This window comes from Pseudophryne corroboree, chromosome 5, assembly GCF_028390025.1.
Source record: "Pseudophryne corroboree isolate aPseCor3 chromosome 5, aPseCor3.hap2, whole genome shotgun sequence".
NCBI lineage: Eukaryota > Metazoa > Chordata > Amphibia > Anura > Myobatrachidae > Pseudophryne > Pseudophryne corroboree.
This window is the reverse complement of record NC_086448.1, coordinates 76,115,264-76,135,542: the sequence shown is the minus strand read 5'-3', so window position 1 is coordinate 76,135,542 and position 20,279 is coordinate 76,115,264. Positions and strand designations below refer to the sequence as shown.

Here is a 20,279-nt window from a genome sequence, read left to right as displayed (position 1 = left end):
GCTCCCCATCCTCGGAGACTTGCATCCGTGGTCACCAGGATCCATGTCTGAATCCCGAACCTGCGTCCCTCCAGGAGGTCAGAAATTTGTAGCCACCACAGGAGCGAAATTCTGGCTTTTGCTGACAAGATTATCTTTTGATGCATGTGGAGATGTGACCCGGACCACTTGTCCAGTAGGTCCCACTGGAAGACCCTGGCATGGAATCGGCCATATTGCAGCGCCTCGTAAGCCGCTACCATTTACCCCAACAGGGGAATGCACTAATGAATTGATACTGTTCTTGGTCTCAAAAGTTGTTTGACCATGCTCTGGATCTCCTGAGCCTTTTCCACCGGTAGAAATACTCTCTGTACCTCGGCGTCCAGTATCATTCCCAAAAATGATAACCTCATTGTCGGTTCCAACTGAGATTTTGGAAAGTTGATGATCCAACCGTGCTGTTGAAGTACCGTCAGGGATAACTATGTTCTGGATTAGCTTGTCCCTGGATCTCGCTTTTATGAGATTGTCCAGATATGGAATTATGCTGACTCCTTGTTTGCGAAGGAGAACCATCATCTCCGCCATCACCTTGGTGAATATTCTCGGAGCTGTGGAGAGCCCGAACAGTAATGTCTGGAATTGGAAGTGGCAATCCTGAACTGCAAACCTCAGGTATGCTTGATGTGGCGGGTAAATGGGGACATGCAAGTAAGCATCCTTGATGTCCACTGACACCAGAAATTGCTTTTCTTCCAAGCTGGAAATCACCGCTCTTCAAGAATTCCATCTTGAATTTGAATCTTTTTAAATAAAGATTCAGAGATTTAAGGTTTAAAATTGGCCTGACCGAGCCATCCGGCTTCGGTACTACAAACAGGCTTGAATAAAAGCCTTGATTCCTTTGTTCAGCAGAAACAAAGGCAATTACTTTGTCTTGACATAATTTGTGTATTGCGTTCAGGATATTTGCGCTGTACTGAGAAGAAACTGGTAAGGCTGATTTGAAAAATCGGCATGGGGGAAGGTCTTGAAATTCCAACTTGTAACCTTGGGATATTATCTGTAAAACCCAAGGATCCAGGTCTGAGTGAAGCCAGACCTGGCTGAAAAATAGTAGACGTGCCCCCACCCGATCGCACTCCCGCAGAGGAGCCCCAGCTGACTTCTGCTCTTGGGAGCCTGAGGGTGTTGTAGGTTTTCCACCTTTTCCTGTGAAAAAAGGGGTACTTTTAGCCTTTTTGTACTTGTTGGGCCGAAAGGACTGCATAGTATGAGAATTATATACTTTTTTAGCCGGCGTAGCTGCCGACGGCAGAAATGCTGACTTGCCAGATGTAGTAGTTGATATCATGGCATCTAATTTCTCTCCAAAGAGGGCCTCAACATTGTATGGGAGCGCCTCAATATTTCTTTTGGATTCTGCGTCAGCATTCCATTGGCGTATCCAGAGTGCCCTGCGGGCTGAAACCACCATAGCAGAGGCACGTGAGCCTAGTAAGCCTACGTCCTTCATAGCCTGAACCAAGTAACCTGCAGAGTCTTTTATATGACCTAGAATTTGCAGCATGTCATCTTTATCGACCGTGTCAATATTAACAATTAAGTTATCTGCCCACTTTTCGACTGCGTTACCTACTCACGCAGAAGCAATTGTGGGCCTGAGTAACGTACCCGTAGCAACATAGATGGACTTTAAAGTCGTCTCTAATTTGCGGTCAGCAGGTTCTTTTAATGAAGCTGACCCTGGGGCAGGCAAAATTATTTTCTTTGACAACCTAGAAACTGAGGTGTCTATCATTGGGGGTGACTCCCACTTACGCCTATCCTCTTCTGGGAAAGGGTACGCTACCCGCAACCTTTTAGGGATAGCAAATTTCTTTTCCGGGTTAGCCCAGGATTCCTCAAAAAATGTAAGTCCTTAGACGGAGGAAAAGTCACCACCTGTTTTTTATTTAATTTAAAATAATCTCTTTCCTCAGGTGGCGATGTTGTGTCAGGAAATTCCAACAACTCTTTTATAGCGACTATCATACATTGAATGCTCTTAGCCAGTTTGGGGTCTACCCTTCTCAAATCCCCAGTGTCGACGTCAGTGTGGGAATCTGTGTCAGTGTCCCTTTGCATAATTTGGGCCAGGGACCTTTTCTGGGAACTGGAGGGGTCCCGAGTGGATGATGTGGAACAATCAGCAAATAGAGCATCTTCCATAGACTGTCTCCAATGCTTTGTCTGTTTCTCAGACTCAGAGAATTTCTTCACTAGTTTAGCCATATTACTCTGCAGCTTTCTCACCCACACAGGCTCAAAACACTCTTGTGCCTCTAACATGGGTTCCTCTGGGGAAAAACTTTCTCTAGACATGTTACACGCGTGTATAGTCACACCACTCACACACGGGAGCTAATGGGGACAGACCTACACTAATGTCTGTCAGAAAGACCCAGAGGGAATTGTCAGTCCACACCACGCGCCCTATATGTATTACATACAATGAATATACATATATACCAAAACAGCGCTTTTTTATCCAATGTGAAGCCCGCAGACTTCAATAAATTATGTGCTCCCCTCTCCTTCTATAACACCCTGGTACTTGTATCAGCGATGTGTGAGGAGAAGTAGCCTGCAGGATCAGCGCTCCGGCGTCTCTGTGAGGAGAAAATGGCGCCAATTGGGTGTTACAAGCAATTCTGAGGTGAAGCCCCGCCCCCTGTAATGGCGCAGTTCCGCCACAGTAATATTTATACTGGCGGGGGTAGTGTACATCAGCGGCTCACATGTATGTATATTTTGCCAGTGAGAATAACGATTAGTCATGTCCCTCATAGCGCCCCCCCCCCCCCCCCGCTCGCTCTGCACCCTGCGCTGAGAGACATGTTGCTGCGCTGGTACCTTTATGCCGCCATGATGACCGGAAGGCCCCTCTCTGCAGGACTCCGGTAATATACTCACAAGCCTTCTGACTTCTGGCTCTGTTAGGGGGTGGCGGCAGTGCTGTGGGAGTGAACGCTGGCCATGCTTGCGCTGTGTTCAGTACCCTTCAGGAGCTAATGGTGACCTGTCAGCGGAAGCAGAGCCATTAAACTAACTGAGAAGTTGGTTCATACTTCCCCCCCTAAGTCCCACGAAGCAGGGAAGCTGTTGCCAGCAGCTTCCCTGTAAAATAAAAACCTAACAAAGTATTTTCCAGCAGAACTCTGTAGAGCTCCACTGGTGTGCATCCAGTCTCCCGGGCACATTTTCTAAACTGAGGTCTGGAGGAGGGGCATAGAGGGAGGAGCCAGTTCACACTGTTAAAAAGTCTTAAAGCGCCGAAGGCTTCTGCGGAACAGTCTATACCCCATGGTACTAAAATGGACCCCAGCATCCTCTAGAACGTAAGAGAAAGCACACTAATAGGCAAAACCATGTGCACTGCAGGTGGGGTAGATGTAACGTGCAGAGAGAGTTAGATTTGGGTGGGTTATATTGTTTCTGTGCAGGGTAAATACTGGCTGCTTTTACTATTATTATCATCCTTTATTTATATGGCGCCACAAGGGTTCCGCAGCGCCCAATTACACAGTACATATGCACATAATCAAAACAGGAAAACAGTGACTTACAGTTGAAGACAATATAGGACAAGTACAGGGTAACTAAGCATAACTACACCAGTAAACGACATAGAGATAAGTTTCAAGGTGGCCGAAAAACTGCAGGATATGGCCAGTTGAGGATTATTAACGTAAGAAAAGGATTAGCACATGAGGGAAGAGGGTCCTACTCGTGAGAGCTTACATTCTACAGGGGAGGGGCAAACACAGATGGGGTAAACCGATCGTGGGACAGAGGGTTAGGATGAGATTTGGCTGGGTTTGGTAAAGAAGTGGGTCTTAAGAGCCCGTTTGAAGTCCTGTAGAGAGGTGGAGAGTGAGGGGGAAAGGTAGAGAATTCCAGAGAAAGGGAGCAGCACGTGAAAAATCTTGGAGAAAGGAGTGGGAGGAAGTAATCAGAGTAGAGTAGCTTTAATTTTACACTGCAATTTAGATTTCAGTTTGAACACACCCCACCCAAATCTAATGGGGCATACACACGGGACAATTTTTGCCTATTTTCTAAGCGATCTGTCTAGATAGCTTAGTAATTAAGCACGGATCGCTCCGTGTGTACACCCCATAGCGATGGCGATGCAATGCCCTGTAGAAAATACACCCTAGTCCTATACAGTATAAGGGTAACATATGAATAATACATAATTCAAGTGCAAAGTCTGCAGCCTGATCAAGGAGGAGGTGGGCCCCCAAGCAGTGGGGCCCACTGGGGGATTCCCCTGTGCTCCGGTGGGCCAGTCCAACCCTGAACATATATGAGCTGCATCAGCCCAATGACATTTCAAGACCTGGATGCCCTGGATACGCTGTACTGCAATTGTTGCACTGATATTATCATTTTCTGTGTCACACTGTCGCGCCTGAATACAGATTTGCGTGACTGTGTGTCTGTGTAGTTATAATACAGCTTCAGTGCTACACGGTTAATGCATTTCTTTTTCTTTTCCATTTAAAACCCCCAAAAAAACAATGAATGGACTTGTAGCTGTTGTGTACAATACCATGTAAATACAGAAATACATAATAATAATAATAATAATAATAATCTATAAACGTATGAATGGTAAATACAACTGTATGTGAACAACCTGCCATATGCGCGTCAATCCATGTTCCAGCTTCTTTTTGATGTAACTACGATCAAAATTATTCTCTTCAGTCGCAGACACATTATTACTATCTGAAATAAAAAGAACAGAAAAGGAGATAAGTAGTATTAAGTTATATTAGTAGTATCTTGTATGGTAAAATGATGTTAACACTCTCCTAATAATACAGCCCTCCTGACGTTGCCTTACTGCGGATAGCAATACCAAAGGTCAGACGCTGGCACTGCCAACCATAGACGTGGCAAGTCTGAAGTGCAGATTTCACCTTCAGACAATAGGAATGTATTGCATTGTACAGGCCTTACTTCATGTGTTACCACATTACATTTGCTTTATTGTTTTATTATTTTCATTCTATCCCGTTCTCCAAAGCCTTTATGCTTTGTTGCTTAGGATATAGGGGTCTATTTACTAAGCCTTGGATTGAGATAAAGTGGACGGAGTTAAAGTACCAGCCAACCAGATCCTAACTGTCATTTTTCAAACACAGCCTGTAACATGGCAGCTAGGAGCTGATTGGCTGGTGCCTTATCTCCATCCAAGGCTTATTAAGTAGATCCCATAGTCTGATACGGATTGCTAGCATCATAACAAACACACACGGATTTACTTAGTACAAATCAACAAGTTAAAGTGGTCTGAACGTGGGAGCCCTTTAAACAGCATTAATCCTTGTGGATAATACCAGGGGTAATCTGCGCACTGTGGTGATGAATCTGTACTGTTAGGGATGTGCTGCTTGTTAACAGGTGTCCTTACCCTCTTACTACTACACAAACAAAGTGGCTGCTAAGCCTAACAGCGCTCAACCCCTACAGTGGTGTCTGCTTATGAAAATATTGCGCAACACGAATATTGATGAATAAAAAAATGAATATTTATTGAATGGTAATAACCCTAAGCAAGTATTTTGATGCTACTGTGGGCAAATAAAAATAGGAAATAAAGATCATTGATGTAGGGAAAATAGAAGAAATCTTTGAAAAACAAAACTTGAAAGGTGCAAGTCTGCACTATAACAATAAACAGTGAAAATGAGGGAAAATGCAGATATGATCATGAGTTATAAGTCATAAATGTTGTCACTTGTGAATGGATTCTTCACAGGTGCTCTGTCTGTATACCACTACGGCTGGTAATGAGTCTTTAAGTCTTATCAACTGATGCTGACTCTAAAATGAGGCATAAATTGATGAATGGGTTAAAGAAAATTAAATCAAAAGGTCCTAGTCCTAACCGGACTGTTATTGTCCTTGCAAGTCTCTTTACAAATAGAGGACGGCGTCCCGTGCCTCTAACGTTTGGGGGCAAGTGATGGTGCACTGTCGTTGCGGCCGTGAGATAAGGGGCACAGGTGCGGGTGGGCTGCGGGATCTCCGGGCTGCTCCGGACTGACTTACCCCTCTGCGTCCGTGCCTTACCTCGGTTCGTCCTTTTACGGATCTCCCCGTGAGTTGGCTCCGTGCGCCGGGTTAGTCGTTGTCGGGGGAGAGGGTGCTCTGCCTGCAGGGTCTGAACGGAACCTGCGGCTGGGACACACTTCTCCACTACGGAGACTCACCTGCGGGATCCTCTTTCTGCCAGTCCGTCTGCGTGGCTTACCAGTGACTTGTCAGCGCCGTTGCTCTCGAACTTTTCTTGCACTTTGCCGCTGTCTGTTGATGTGGATTGGGTGTCCTATATTCTCCAACGCGTTTCAACCGATTTGGTCTTCCTCTGGGAGTCTTTGCAGTGATCGGGCTGTGTCTGGAGTTAAATAGCAAGATGGCGGGATTCTCTGCTATTCGTCCATAGTTCCAAGAATTTTATTGGATGTTGGAACTGTCAATCTGTAAGGTTCTACCTTAAACTGGGTATACACTATACAATCTTGCAGATAATCTGCCAAATCTGGCTGGTTGGAATGAAAATCTGGTAGTGGATGAGAGCAAATGACAATCGTCCATAGCATTAGAGACCCACAATATACAGAGAGGCCTTGACGCGGCTTGGGGACTTAATCATACATTTGCGCAACTATATGTAACAGAGATCTCTAAATTCTAATATTATGTGGGATTTATATCCGTTAACTGCTATCATTCAGGGTGCTGGGGGAAACAAAATGCTTTTTTTTCCTGGCAGATTATCTGCCAGATAATTGTATAGTGTATGCCCAGTTTAAGACCAGTAGATCAGCCTTGAAGAACAGTAGTTCCCATGTTACTACATACACCCGAGTGCATGAATTACCTACTAAAATGACCTTTGAACTCTGCTTCTTACATTTGTTGTGTATACATAATTGAACTTTGCATCCTATTTTAAGGCGACATCCCACAAAGTACAAAAAATCCGCTAATTCGCGGCTATTAAGGTAGTAATTTAGAAGTCAAACTTTCTTCTCAAAAAAACTGCATACAAAGAAGTTCCAGCTGCATTAATCATTGCTAACTTTCCCTATCATTACTTCAAATCCTTTCTAATTAGCATTCTTTGAAAACAAAATGGTAATGTGGGAGTGCAGAGCGTGTGACCTCTTGTCTATATCGTACAGTGAATAAACTCTGAGGTGCTATCTGCAAGTCAATGAGGATACTGGAGCTTGCAGGTCGCTTAGACTCCCTCCGCCATGTCCTCCAACAGCCTCAACAGGCCGGCAGTTAATTACCTTGTGTTCCGAGCCCAGGTCCCCTCGTTCTCTTACGGGGGCAACTGCTGCGACCTCTAGGAGACCGGATCAGGGAGCCAAACTGCACAAAGGGTTGCACAAGTGCTCAAGCTGAACACTTAGATCACAAAAAAATACACGTGTGCCAAAACTTCCACGTCAAGGGATAACCAAAAGACATCCAGCAATCCTAACTATTCTATTTGATTTTGTACCATCCTAAAGGATAGCTTGTGGAAAATATAGAATTTCAACATCCAGTCACAGTATAAATTTCAGTTCCCCCCCCCACATATTGCCAGTCGATAACTGACTGGTGTGGTTCAGCACCCCCTTAACAGTTCCAGAGTCTTTGCTATTACCTGAAAGATGGCGTAGTCGGCAGATAACATAGGGAAAGGCCGGCACAGTGAAGTCTTTTCTACATGTATGGCGCGACACTTGACACAGGGACCCATGTATACTGTACACCCTGCACCCATCACTATTGTCTCTCACAAGGTAAGTGCTCATCTCATGAAATTCCCAGTAGGTAGCAGACAAAGAACAAAACCAGCAAAATGTAAATGCAATGCAAAATGCACTCTACGAAGCTATTTCTACAGGTTTGTAGTGACAGATGAAAGGAAAGAAAGTCTAAATAATATAAAGGGTGGTGAGAAAGTGCACTTTAGAGGCATTCTCTGCAGCGTGGAAGAGAATATAGCCATTTCCACTCTGCAATAGAACACTTAATGGGAAGCAATAGAACCTGTGGCTAGTGCAGCGAGCCCGCAAGTGGCTTTGTTGCGCTCGCCCCCCACCCCTGTTGGCATTCTGGCGGTTGAGATCCCAGCGTCAGTAAGCTGACCGCCAGGATCCCGAATTACGGTCTCACACACCCAACCGGTTTTACACAGTCCATTTGAACTTTGACACTGACGCGCATTTCTTGGCAAATTTTAAATGTCTGTGGTAGTTATAGCGCTAAAATGGAAAAAGACTTAAGTGCATCAGTGACTGCATTCCTAGAAGAGAGACCACTCTTACGGTCCAAGCAAGATCCCCTCCACTGCTCGAAAAATTTCTAGCCGTGTGGTCAAGTCTCCTCCACCATAAACTTACCATTTAGAAAAATGGCTTCTAAAATAGAATCCCAGAGCAATAGAAAGACTATTAAAGATCTGGCGCATGAAGTGCTTATCTGGCAGGAATGCAGGTAAGTGCCAAGATCCCCTAATCTCCAAAGCCAAAATGTCTAGGATCGGGCAAAATGCCCCTTTAAACAGCCCTCATGATGCCAAACAAAGCTTTATGTCAGTGCTATCAATGATTTTATCAGAGGGGATAGATAGATAGATAGATAGATAGATAGATAGATAGATAGATAGATAGATAGATAGATAGATAGATAGATAGATAGATAGATAGGATAGTAGGGGCTGGAGATGTGACCTAGTGCACGATGCCATATTGATACCATGTCTCTATGATGTCACTAATTTCTAGCGAACTGATAGGCTGAGTATTAGTAGTACTAGGTCCCGGCACAGAACTGCTGCCTCTTTAAATTAATAAACTTTATTTTTGAATGTTGTGAACAAAAGTAGAATGAAAGAAGAGTAGCGGGGGGGGGGGGGGGGAGGTGTTAAAATAAGAATTTACTCACCGGTAATTCTATTTCTCGTAGTCCGTAGTGGATGCTGGGGACTCCGTAAGGACCATGGGGAATAGACGGCTCCGCAGGAGACTGGGTACACTAAAAGAAAGATTTGGTACTACCTGGTGTGCACTGGCTCCTCCCTCTATGCCCCTCCTCCAGACCTCAGTTAGGATACTGTGCCCGGAAGAGCTGACACAATAAGGAAGGATTTTGAATCCCGGGTAAGACTCATACCAGCCACACCAATCACACCGTATAACTCGTGATATTTAACCCAGTTAACAGTATGAAATACAACTGAGCCTCTCAACAGATGGCTCAACAATAACCCTTTAGTTAGGCAATAACTATATACAAGTATTGCAGACAATCCGCACTTGGGATGGGCGCCCAGCATCCACTACGGACTACGAGAAATAGAATTACCGGTGAGTAAATTCTTATTTTCTCTGACGTCCTAGTGGATGCTGGGGACTCCGTAAGGACCATGGGGATAATACCAAAGCTCCCAAACGGGCGGGAGAGTGCGGATGACTCTGCAGCACCGAATGAGAGAACTCCAGGTCCTCCTCAGCCAGGGTATCAAATTTGTAGAATTTAGCAAACGTGTTTGCCCCTGACCAAGTAGCAGCTCGGCAAAGTTGTAAAGCCGAGACCCCTCGGGCTGCCGCCCAAGATGAGCCCACCTTCCTCGTGGAATGGGCTTTTACCGATTTAAGATGCGGCAATCCAGCCGCAGAATGCGCCAGCTGAATTGTGCTACAAATCCAGCGAGCAATAGTCTGCTTAGAAGCAGGAGCACCTATTTTGTTGGGTGCATACAGGATAAAAAGCGAGTCAGTTTTCCTGACTCCAGCCGTCCTGGAAACATAAATTTTCAAGGCCCTGACTACGTCCAGTAACTTGGAATCCTCCAAGTCCTTAGTAGCCGCAGGCACCACAATAGGTTGGTTTAAGTGAAAAGCTGATACCACCTTAGGGAGAAATTGGGGACGAGTCCTCAATTCTGCCCTATCCATATGGAAAATCAGATAGGGGCTTTTACATGACAAAGCCGCCAATTCTGACACACGCCTGGCCGAAGCCAAGGCCAATAACATGACCACTTTCCACGTGAGATATTTGAGATCCACGGTTTTAAGTGGTTCAAACCAATGTGATTTTAGGAAACTCAACACCACATTGAGATCCCAAGGTGCCACAGGAGGCACAAAAGGGGGCTGAATATGAAGCACTCCCTTTACAAAAGTCTGAACTTCAGGTAGTGAAGCCAGTTATTTCTGAAAGAAAATCGACAGAGCCGAAATCTGGACCTTAATGGAACCCAATTTTAGGCCCATAGTCACTCCTGACTGTAGGAAGTGCAGAAAACGACCCAGCTGAAATTCCTCTGTAGGGGCCTTCCTGGCTTCACACCACGCAACATATTTTCGCCAAATGCGGTGATAATGGTTTGCGGTTACTTCTTTCCTGGCTTTTATCAGCGTAGGAATGACTTCCTCCGGAATGCCCTTTTCCTTTAGGATCCGGAATTCAACCGCCATGCCGTCAAACGCAGCCGCGGTAAGTCTTGGAACAGACAGGGCCCCTGCTGTAGCAGATCCTGTCTGAGCGGTAGAGGCCATGGGTCCTCTGATAACATTTCTTGAAGTTCCGGGTACCAAGCTCTTCTTGGCCAATCCGGAACCACGAGTATCGTTCTTACTCCTCGCCTTCTTATTATTCTCAGTACCTTTGGTATGAGGGGCAGAGGAGGGAACACATAGACCGACTGGTACACCCACGGTGTCACTAGAGCGTCCACAGCTATCGCCTGAGGGTCCCTTGACCTGGCGCAATATCTCTTTAGCTTGTTGTTGAGGCGGGACGCCATCATGTCCACCTGTGGCCTTTCCCAGCGGTTTACCAACAGTAGGAAGACTTCTGGATGAAGTCCCCACTCTCCCGGGTGTAGGTCGTGTCTGCTGAGGAAGTCTGCTTCCCAGTTGTCCACTCCCGGAATGAACACTGCTGACAGTGCTAGTACGTGATTTTCCGCCCATCGGAGAATCCTTGTGGCTTCTGCCATGGCCACCCTGCTTCTTGTGCCGCCCTGTCGGTTTACATGGGCGACTGCCGTGATGTTGTCTGATTGAATCAGAATCGGCTGGTTTTGAAGCAGGGGTCTTGCCTGACTTAGGGCATTGTAAATGGCCCTCAGTTCCAGAATGTTTATGTGTAGGGACGACTCCTGACTTGACCAAAGTCCCTGGAAATTTCTTCCCTGTGTGACTGCGCCCCAGCCCCGAAGGCTGGCATCCGTGGTCACCAGGACCCAGTCCTGTATGCCGAATCTGCGGCCCACTAGAAGATGAGCACTCTGCAGCCACCACAGTAGAGACACCCTGGTCTTTGGAGACAGGGTTATCAGATGATGCATCTGAAGATGCGATCCCGACCACTTGTCCAAGAGGTCCCACTGGAAGGTCCTTGCATGGAACCTGCCGAATGGAATTGCTTCGTACGAAGCCACCATTTTTCCCAGGACTCGTGTGCAGTGATGCACCGATACCCGTTTTGGTTTTAGGAGGTCTCTGACTAGAGATGACAGCTCCTTGGCTTTCTCCTGCGGGAGAAACACTTTTTTCTGTTCTGTGTCCAGAATCATCCCCAGGAACAGTAAGCGTGTGGAAGGAACCAGTTGTGACTTTGGAATGTTTAGAATCCAGCCATGCTGTTGTAGCACTTCCCGAGATAGTGCTACTCCGACCAGTAACTGCTCCCTGGACCTCGCCTTTATTAGGAGATCGTCCAAGTACGGGATAATTAAAACTCCCTTTTTTCGAAGGAGTATCATCATTTCTGCCATTACCTTGGTAAACACCCTCGGTGCCGTGGACAGTCCAAACGGTAGTGTCTGGAATTGGTAATGGCAATCCTGTACCACAAATCTGAGGTACTCCTGGTGAGGAAGGTAAATTGGGACATGCAGGTAAGCATCCTTGATGTCCAGGGATACCATGTAATCCCCCTCATCCAGGCTTGCAATAACCGCCCTGAGCGATTCCATCTTGAACTTTGATTTTTTTATGTATGTGTTCAAGGATTTCAAATTTAAAATGGGTCTCACCGAACCGTCCGGTTTCGGTACCACAAACAGTGTGGAATAGTAACCCCGTCCTTGTTGAAGTAGGGGTACTTTGACTATCACCTGCTGGGAATACAGCTTGTGAATTGCCTCTAGTACAGCCTCCCTGCTCGAGGGAATTGTCGGTAAGGCCGATTTGAGGAAACGGCGGGGGGGAGTCGCCTCGAATTCCAGCTTGTACCCCTGAGATACTACTTGAAGGATCCATGGATCCACCCGTGAGCGAACCCACTGATCGCTGAAATTTTTGAGGCGGCCCCCCACCGTACCTGGCTCCGCCTGTGGAGCCCCACCGTCATGCGGCGGATTTGGAAGAAGCGGGGGAGGACTTTTGTTCCTGGGAACCTGCTGCGTGGTGCAGCTTTTTTCCCCTTCCTCTGCCTCTAGACAGAAAGGACCCGCCTTTTCCCCGCCTGTTTTTCTGGGGTCGAAAGGACTGCACCTGATAGTACGGCGCTTTCTTAGGCTGTGAGGGGACATGGGGTAAAAATGCTGACTTCCCAGCTGTTGCTGTGGAAACAAGGTCTGAGAGACCATCCCCGAATAACTCCTCACCCTTATAAGGCAAAACTTCCATGTGCCTTTTAGAATCTGCATCCCCTGTCCACTGCCGAGTCCATAAACCTCTCCTAGCAGAAATGGACAATGCACTTATTCTAGATGCCAGCCGGCAGATCTCCCTCTGTGCATCTCTCATGTACAAGACTGAGTCTTCTATATGCTCTACGGTTAGCAATATAGTGTCCCTGTCCAGGGTGTCAATATTTTCTGACAGGGAATCTGACCAAGCAGCAGCAGCACTGCACATCCACGCTGAAGCAATAGCTGGTCTCAGTATAACACCAGTGTGTGTATATATAGACTTTAGGATAGCCTCCTGCTTTCTATCAGCAGGTTCCTTTAGGGCGGCCGTATCCGGAGACGGTAGTGCCACCTTTTTAGACAAACGTGTGAGCGCTTTATCCACCCTAGGGGGAGTTTCCCAACGTGACCTATCCTCTGGCGAGAAAGGGAACGCCATTAGTAATTTTTTTGAAATCACTAATTTCTTATCAGGGAAAGCCCACGCTTCTTCACACACTTCATTTAATTCTTCAGATGGGGGAAAAACTATTGGTAGTTTTTTCTCCCCAAACATAATACCCTTTTTTGAGGTACCTGGGTTTATATCAGAAAGGTGTAAAACCTCTTTCATTGCCTCAATCATGCCACGAATGGCCCTTGTGGACATTAAATTTGACTCATCGTCGTCGACACTGGTATCAGTATCCGTGTCGACATCTGTGTCTGCCATCTGAGGTAGTGGGCGTTTTAGAGCCCCTGATGGCCTTTGAATTGCCTGGGCAGGCACGAGCTGAGAAGCCGGCTGACCCGCATTTGGCATGTCGTCAATTTTTTTATGTAAGGAGTCGACACTTGCACGTAATTCCTTCCATAAGTCCATCCACTCAGGTGTCTGCCCCGCAGGGGGTGACATCACCTTTATAGGCATCTGCTCCGCCTCCACATAAGTCTCCTCATCAAACATGTCGACACAGCCGTACCGACACACCGCACACACACACAGGGAATGCTCTTAAAGGAGACAGGACCCCACAAAAGCCCTTTGGGGAGACAGAGAGAGAGTATGCCAGCACACACCAGAGCGCTATATAATGCAGGGACTAACTGAATTATGTCCCCTATAGCTGCTATAATATTTACTGCGCCTCAAATCTGTGCCCCCCCTCTCTTTTTTACCCTTTTCTGTAGTGTAGACTGCAGGGGAGAGTCAGGGAGCTTCCTTCCAGCGGAACTGTGAGGGAATAATGGCGCCAGTGTGCTGAGGGAGATGGCTCCGCCCCTTTTTCGGCGGACTTTTCTCCCGCTTTTTTCTGTATTCTGGCAGGGGTAATTACCACATATATAGCCTCTGGGGCTATATATTGTGGTTATTTTGCCAGCCAAGGTGATATTATTGCTGCTCAGGGCGCCCCCCCCCAGCGCCCTGCACCCTCAGTGACCGGAGTGTGAAGTGTGTATAAGGAGCAATGGAGCACAGCTGCAGTGCTGTGCGCTACCTTGGTGAAGACTGAAGTCTTCTGCCGCCGATTTTCCGGACCATCTTCTTGCTTCTGGCTCTGTAAGGGGGACGGCGGCACGGCTCCGGGAACGAACACCAAGGACGGGTCCTGCGGTCGATCCCTCTGGAGCTAATGGTGTCCAGTAGCCTAAGAAGCCCAAGCTAGCTGCAAGCAGGTAGGTTCGCTTCTTCTCCCCTTAGTCCCTCGTTGCAGTGAGCCTGTTGCCAGCAGGTCTCACTGTAAAATAAAAAACCTAATATATATACTTTCTTTCTAGGAGCTCAGGAGAGCCCCTAGTGTGCATCCAGCTCGGCCGGGCACAGAAATCTAACTGAGGTCTGGAGGAGGGGCATAGAGGGAGGAGCCAGTGCACACCAGGCAGTACCAAATCTTTCTTTTAGTGTGCCCAGTCTCCTGCGGAGCCGTCTATTCCCCATGGTCCTTACTGAGTCCCCAGCATCCACTAGGACGTCAGAGAAATGTATAATAATGTAGTTATCCACTCTAGAGCGACTAATTCCCACTTGCTCCCACTTTTAAGCAGATCAATTGCTGCTCGGCACATTGAATGCATCATGAAAAACTGCTAGTTTGAAAGCATCTTGGGCTCCATATCAGCACTCTACTGGACATGGGGATTCAGTTACATGTAAGCAAACCGCCTCGGCTGAGCCACTGTTCCATTTATCAGCTGGAGGACAGAAAACACTGCCTGAGCCATCTCGAGTCTCTTTTAAACTGCTTGAAAGCTGCAGACTCTGCTATACGAAATGTCATAAAAGACAAATACGCTGTTTTAGGTGATCTGCAATTACATTTAGCATCTGCTGCCATGCGGGGAAGCTGGAAATCAATCTCTGTACAAAATAAAAAGCCCTATTCATATGCTTTTCAAACAACTTATGATCCATGCTCAACAACCTGAATAATGGGTGTACTGAAATCTTAGCATGGCGTTGAAGCGCTGCCATTCAAAGAATGCAAACCTAAAAAAAATAAATAAGATTTTACTTACCGGTAAATCTATTTCTCGTAGTCCGTAGTGGATGCTGGGGACTCCGTAAGGACCATGGGGAATAGACGGCTCCGCAGGAGACTGGGCACATCTAAAGAAAGCTTTAGGACTATCTGGTGTGCACTGGCTCCTCCCTCTATGACCCTCCTCCAAGCCTCAGTTAGGACACTGTGCCCGGAAGAGCGGACACAATAAGGAAGGATTTTGAATCCCGGGTAAGACTCATACCAGCCACACCAATCACACCATATAACTCGTGATAGGAACCCCGGTTAACAGTATGATAACAATGGAACCTCTGAATAGATGGTTCGCAATAACAACCCGATTTTTGTAACAATAACTATTTACAAGTATTGCAGACAATCCGCACTTGGGATGGGCGCCCAGCATCCACTACGGACTACGAGAAATAGATTTACCGGTGAGTAAAATCTTATTTTCTCTGACGTCCTAGTGGATGCTGGGGACTCCGTAAGGACCATGGGGATTATACCAAAGCTCCCAAACGGGCGGGAGAGTGCGGATGACTCTGCAGCACCGAATGAGAGAACTCAAGGTCCTGCTCAGCCAGGGTATTAAATTTGTAGAATTTTGCAAACGTGTTTGCCCCTGACCAAGTAGCAGCTCGGCCAAGTTGTAAAGCCGAGACCCCTCGGGCAGCCGCCCAAGATGAGCCCACCTTCCTTGTGGAATGGGCTTTTACAGATTTAGGCTGCGGTAGTCCCACCGCAGAATGCGCAAGCTGAATAGTGCTACAAATCCAGCGCGCTATAGTCTGCTTAGAAGCAGGAGCACCCAGCTTGTTGGGTGCATCCAGGATAAACAGCGAGTCAGTTTTCCTGACTCCAGCCGTCCTGGAAATATAAATTTTCAGGGCCCTGACTACGTCCAGTAACTTAGAATCCTCCAAGTCCCTAGTAGCCGCAGGCACCACAATAGGTTGGTTCAAGTGAAAACCTGATACCACCTTCGGGAGAAGGTGAGGACGAGTCCTCAACTCTGCCCTATCCATATGGAAAATCAGGTAAGGGCTTTTTCATGACAAAGCCGCCAATTCTGACACATGCCTGGCCGAAGCCAGAGCCAACACATGACCACTTTCCATGTGAGATATTTCAAATCCACGGTTTTAAGTGGCTCAAACCAATGTGATTCCAGGAACTCCAAAACCACATTGAGAACCCAAGGTGCCACTGGGGGCACAAAAAAGGGGCTGAATATGCAGCACTCCCTTACAACGTCTGAACTTCAGGCTGACATCCTTCCTGGCTTTGATCAGGGTAGGAATGACTTCCTCCGGAATGCCTTTTTCACTCAGGATCCGGTGTTCAACCGCCATGCCGTCAACGCAGCCGAGGTAAGTCTTGGAACAGACAGGGCACCTGCTGCAGCAGATCCTGTCTGAGTGGCAGAGGCCATGGGTCCTCTGAGATCATTTCTTGAAGTTCCGAGTACCAAGCCCTTCTTGGCCAATCCGGAACAATGAGTATAGTTCTTACTCCTCTTTTTCTTATTATCCTCAGTACCTTGGGTATGAGAGGGAGAGGAGGGAACACATAAACCGACTGGTACACCCGCGGTGTCACTAGAGCGTCCACAGCGATCGCCTGAGGTTCCCTTGACCTGGCGCAATATCTTTTTTATTGAGGCGGGACGCCAGCATGTCCACCTGTGGTCTTTCCCAACGGTTTACCAGCATTTGGAAGACTTCTGGATGAAGTCCCTATTCTCCCGGGTGGAGTCTGCTGCGGAAGTCTGCTTCCCAGTTGTCCACTCCCGGAATGAACACTGCTGCCAGTGCTACCACGTGAATTTCCCGCCCAACGGGGAATCCTTGTGGCTTCTGCCATTGCCCTCCTGCTTCTTGTGCCGCCCTGCCTGTTTACATGGGCGAGCGCCGTGATGTTGTCTGATTGGATCAGTACGGCTGGTTTTGAAGCAGGGGCCTTGTTTGGCTTACGGCCTTGTAAAGGGCTCTTAGCTCCAGAAAATTTATGTGAAGTGAAATCTCCTGTTTGGACCACAGTCCTTGGAATTTTACTCCCTGTGTGACTGCACCCCAGCCCCGAAGGCTGGCATCCGTGTTTACCAGGACCCAGTCCTGTATTCCAAATCAGCGGCCCTCTAGTAGATGAGCCCTTTGCAGCCACCACCGCAGCGACACCCTGGTTCTTGCCGACCGGGTTATCCGCTGCTGTATCTGGAGATGGGACCCGGACCATTTGTCCAACAGGTCCCACTGGAAAATCCTTGCGTGGAACTTTCCGAATGGAATTTCTTCGTACGAAGCTACCATTTTTCCCAGGACTCGTGTGCATTGATGTACCGACACCTGTCCCGGTCTTAGGAGGTTTCTGACTAGAGATGACAACTCCTCGGCTTTTTCCACAGGAAGAAACACTTTTTTCTGGTCTGTTTCCAGAATCATTCCCAGGAACAGAAGACGTGTCGTCGGGACCAGCTGTGACTTTGGAATATTGAGAATCCAGCCGTGCTGTTGCAGCACTTCCCGAGAAAGTGCTACCCCCACTACCAACTGCTCCTTGGACCTTGCCCTTATCAGGAGATCGTCCAAGTACGGGATAATTAAAACTCCCTTCTTGCGAAGGAGTATCATCATTTCGGTCATTACCCTGGTAAAGACCCTTGGTGCCGTGGATAATCCAAACGGCAGCGTATGGAACTGATAGTGACAGTCCTGTACCACAACCCTGAGGTACTCCTGGTGAGGAGGGTAAATGGGGACATGTAGGTAAGCATCCTTGATGTCCAGAGAGACCCTGTAATCCCCCTCGTCCAGGTTCGCAGTAATCGCCCTGAGCGATTCCATCTTGAACTTGAATCTTTTGTTATATGTGTTCAAGGATTTTAAATTTAAGATGGGTCTCACCGAACCGTCCGGTTTCGTTACCACAAACATTGTGGAATAGTAACCCCTTTCCTGTTGAAGGAGGGGTACCTTGATAATCACTTGCTGTGAATACAGTTTTTGGACAGCCACCAACACTGCCTCCCTGGCAGAGGAAGTTGCCGTTACGGCAGATTTTAGGAAATGGCGGGGGCGAGACGACTCGAATTCCAGCCTGTACCCCTGAGATACTGATTGAAGAACCCAGGGATCCACCTGTGAGAGAGCCCACTGTGCGCTGAAATTTCTGAGACGGGCCCCCACCGTACCCGGGTCCGCCTGAGCAGCCCCAGCGTCATGCTGTGGACTTACCGGACGCAGGGGAGGACTTCTGCTCTTGGGAACTAGCTGTGTGCTGCAGCTTTTTCCCTCTACCTTTTCCTCTTGGCAGAAAAGATGAGCCTCTAGTCCTCTACTTTTTTGGGGGGCCGAAGGGACTGTACCTGATCATACAGTGCTTTATTTTGCTGAGGGGTAGCTTGTGGCAAAAGTTTTGATTTCCCAGCCGTAGCTGTGGAAACGAGGTCTGAAAGACCATCCCCAAACAGTTCCACCCTCTTATAGGGCAAACTTCCGTGTGCCGTTTTGAATCGGCATCGCCCGACCATTGTCGAGTCCATAACCCCCGCCTGGCGGCAATGGTTTTACATAGCGCTTATTTGTGATGCCAGTCGGCAAATATCCCTCTGTGCATCACGCATGTATAAGACAGCGTCTTTTATAAGCTCTATTTTCAGCAAAATATTGTCCCTATCTATAGTATAAATATTATCCGACAGGGAATCTGACCACGCAGCTGCCGCACTGCACATCTATGCCGAGGCAATAGCAGGTCTCAATATAATGCCCGTGTGTGTGTATATAGCTTTAAGGGTAGTTTTCTGCTTTCTATCAGCAGGTCCTTTAGGGCGGCCGTATCCGTGACGGTAGTGCCACCTTTTTTAATAAGCGTGTAACCGCTTTTTCTACCCTAGGGGGTATTTCCCAACGTGACCTATCCTCTGGCGGAAAAGGGTACGCTGCTTAGAAATGATCAATTTCTTATCGGGGGAAGTCCACGCTTCCTCACACACCTCATATCAATTCCTCAGATGCAGGAAAAACTACTGGTAGTTTTCTCTCACCAAACATAATACCCTTTTTTGTGGTACCTGGGGTATTATCAGAAATGTGTAATACATTTTTCATTGCCTCAATCGTGTAACGGGTGGCCCTATTGGAAGGTACACTAGTCTCATCGTCGTCGACACTGGAGTCGGTATCCGTGTCAACATCTGTGTCTGCCATCTGAGGTAGCGGGCGTTTTAGAGCCCCTGATGACATTTGAGACGCTTGGACAGGCACAAGCTGAGTAGCCGGCTGTCCTATGTCGTCAAACCTTTTATGTAAGGAGTTGACACTGTCACGTAATTCCTTCCGTAAGTCCATCCACACCGGTGTCGACCCCGCAGGGGGTGACATCCCATTCACAGGCATTTGCTCCGCCTCCACATCATTATCCTCATCATACATGTCGACACAGCAGTACCGGCACACAGCACACACACAGGGAATGTTCTGACAGAGGACAGGACCCCACAAAGCCCTTTGGGGAGACAGAGGGAGAGTATGCCAGCACACACCAGAGCGCTATATATCACAGGGATATCACCTATAGAGAGTGTTTTCCCTTATAGCTGCATATATATTCTATACTGCGCCTAATTTTGTGCCCCCCCCCCTCTCTTTTTAACCCTTTCTGTAGTGTAGGACTGCAGGGGAGAGCCAGGGAGCGATTCCTCCAGCGAAACTGTGAGGGAAAATGGCGCCAGTGTGCTGAGGGAGATGGCTCCGCCCCTTTTTCGGCTGGCTTTCTCCCGCTATTTTAATATATCTGGCAGGGGTTAATATACACCTATATAGCCTCTGGGGTTATATATGGTGTTAGTTTGCCAGCCAAGGTGTTAATATTGCTGCTCAGGGCGCCCCCCCCCCCCAGCGCCTTGCACCCATCAGTGACCGCAGTGTGTGGTGTGCATGAGGAGCAATGGCGCACAGCTGCAGTGCGCTACCTTGGAGAAGACAGAAGTCTTCAGCCGCCGATTTTCCGGACCTTCTTGCTTCTGGCTCTGTAAGGGGGACGGCGGCGCGGCTCCGGGAACGGACGACGAGGTCGGGTCCTGTGTTCGATCCCTCTGGAGCTAA

At 47.7% G+C, this 20,279-nt stretch overlaps 1 protein-coding gene across 2 annotated transcripts in view; it reads right to left on the bottom strand.

Moving 5' to 3' along the window:
- Positions 1-20,279, bottom strand: part of VPS50 (VPS50 subunit of EARP/GARPII complex) — a 548,228-nt gene that overhangs the window by 140,521 nt on the left and 387,428 nt on the right. For both annotated transcript variants that reach the window (XM_063921392.1, XM_063921391.1), the window contains exon 14: positions 4,667-4,758. In XM_063921392.1, the coding sequence (XP_063777462.1) occupies positions 4,667-4,758 (92 nt within the window). The remainder of the gene's footprint in view (positions 1-4,666; positions 4,759-20,279) is intronic.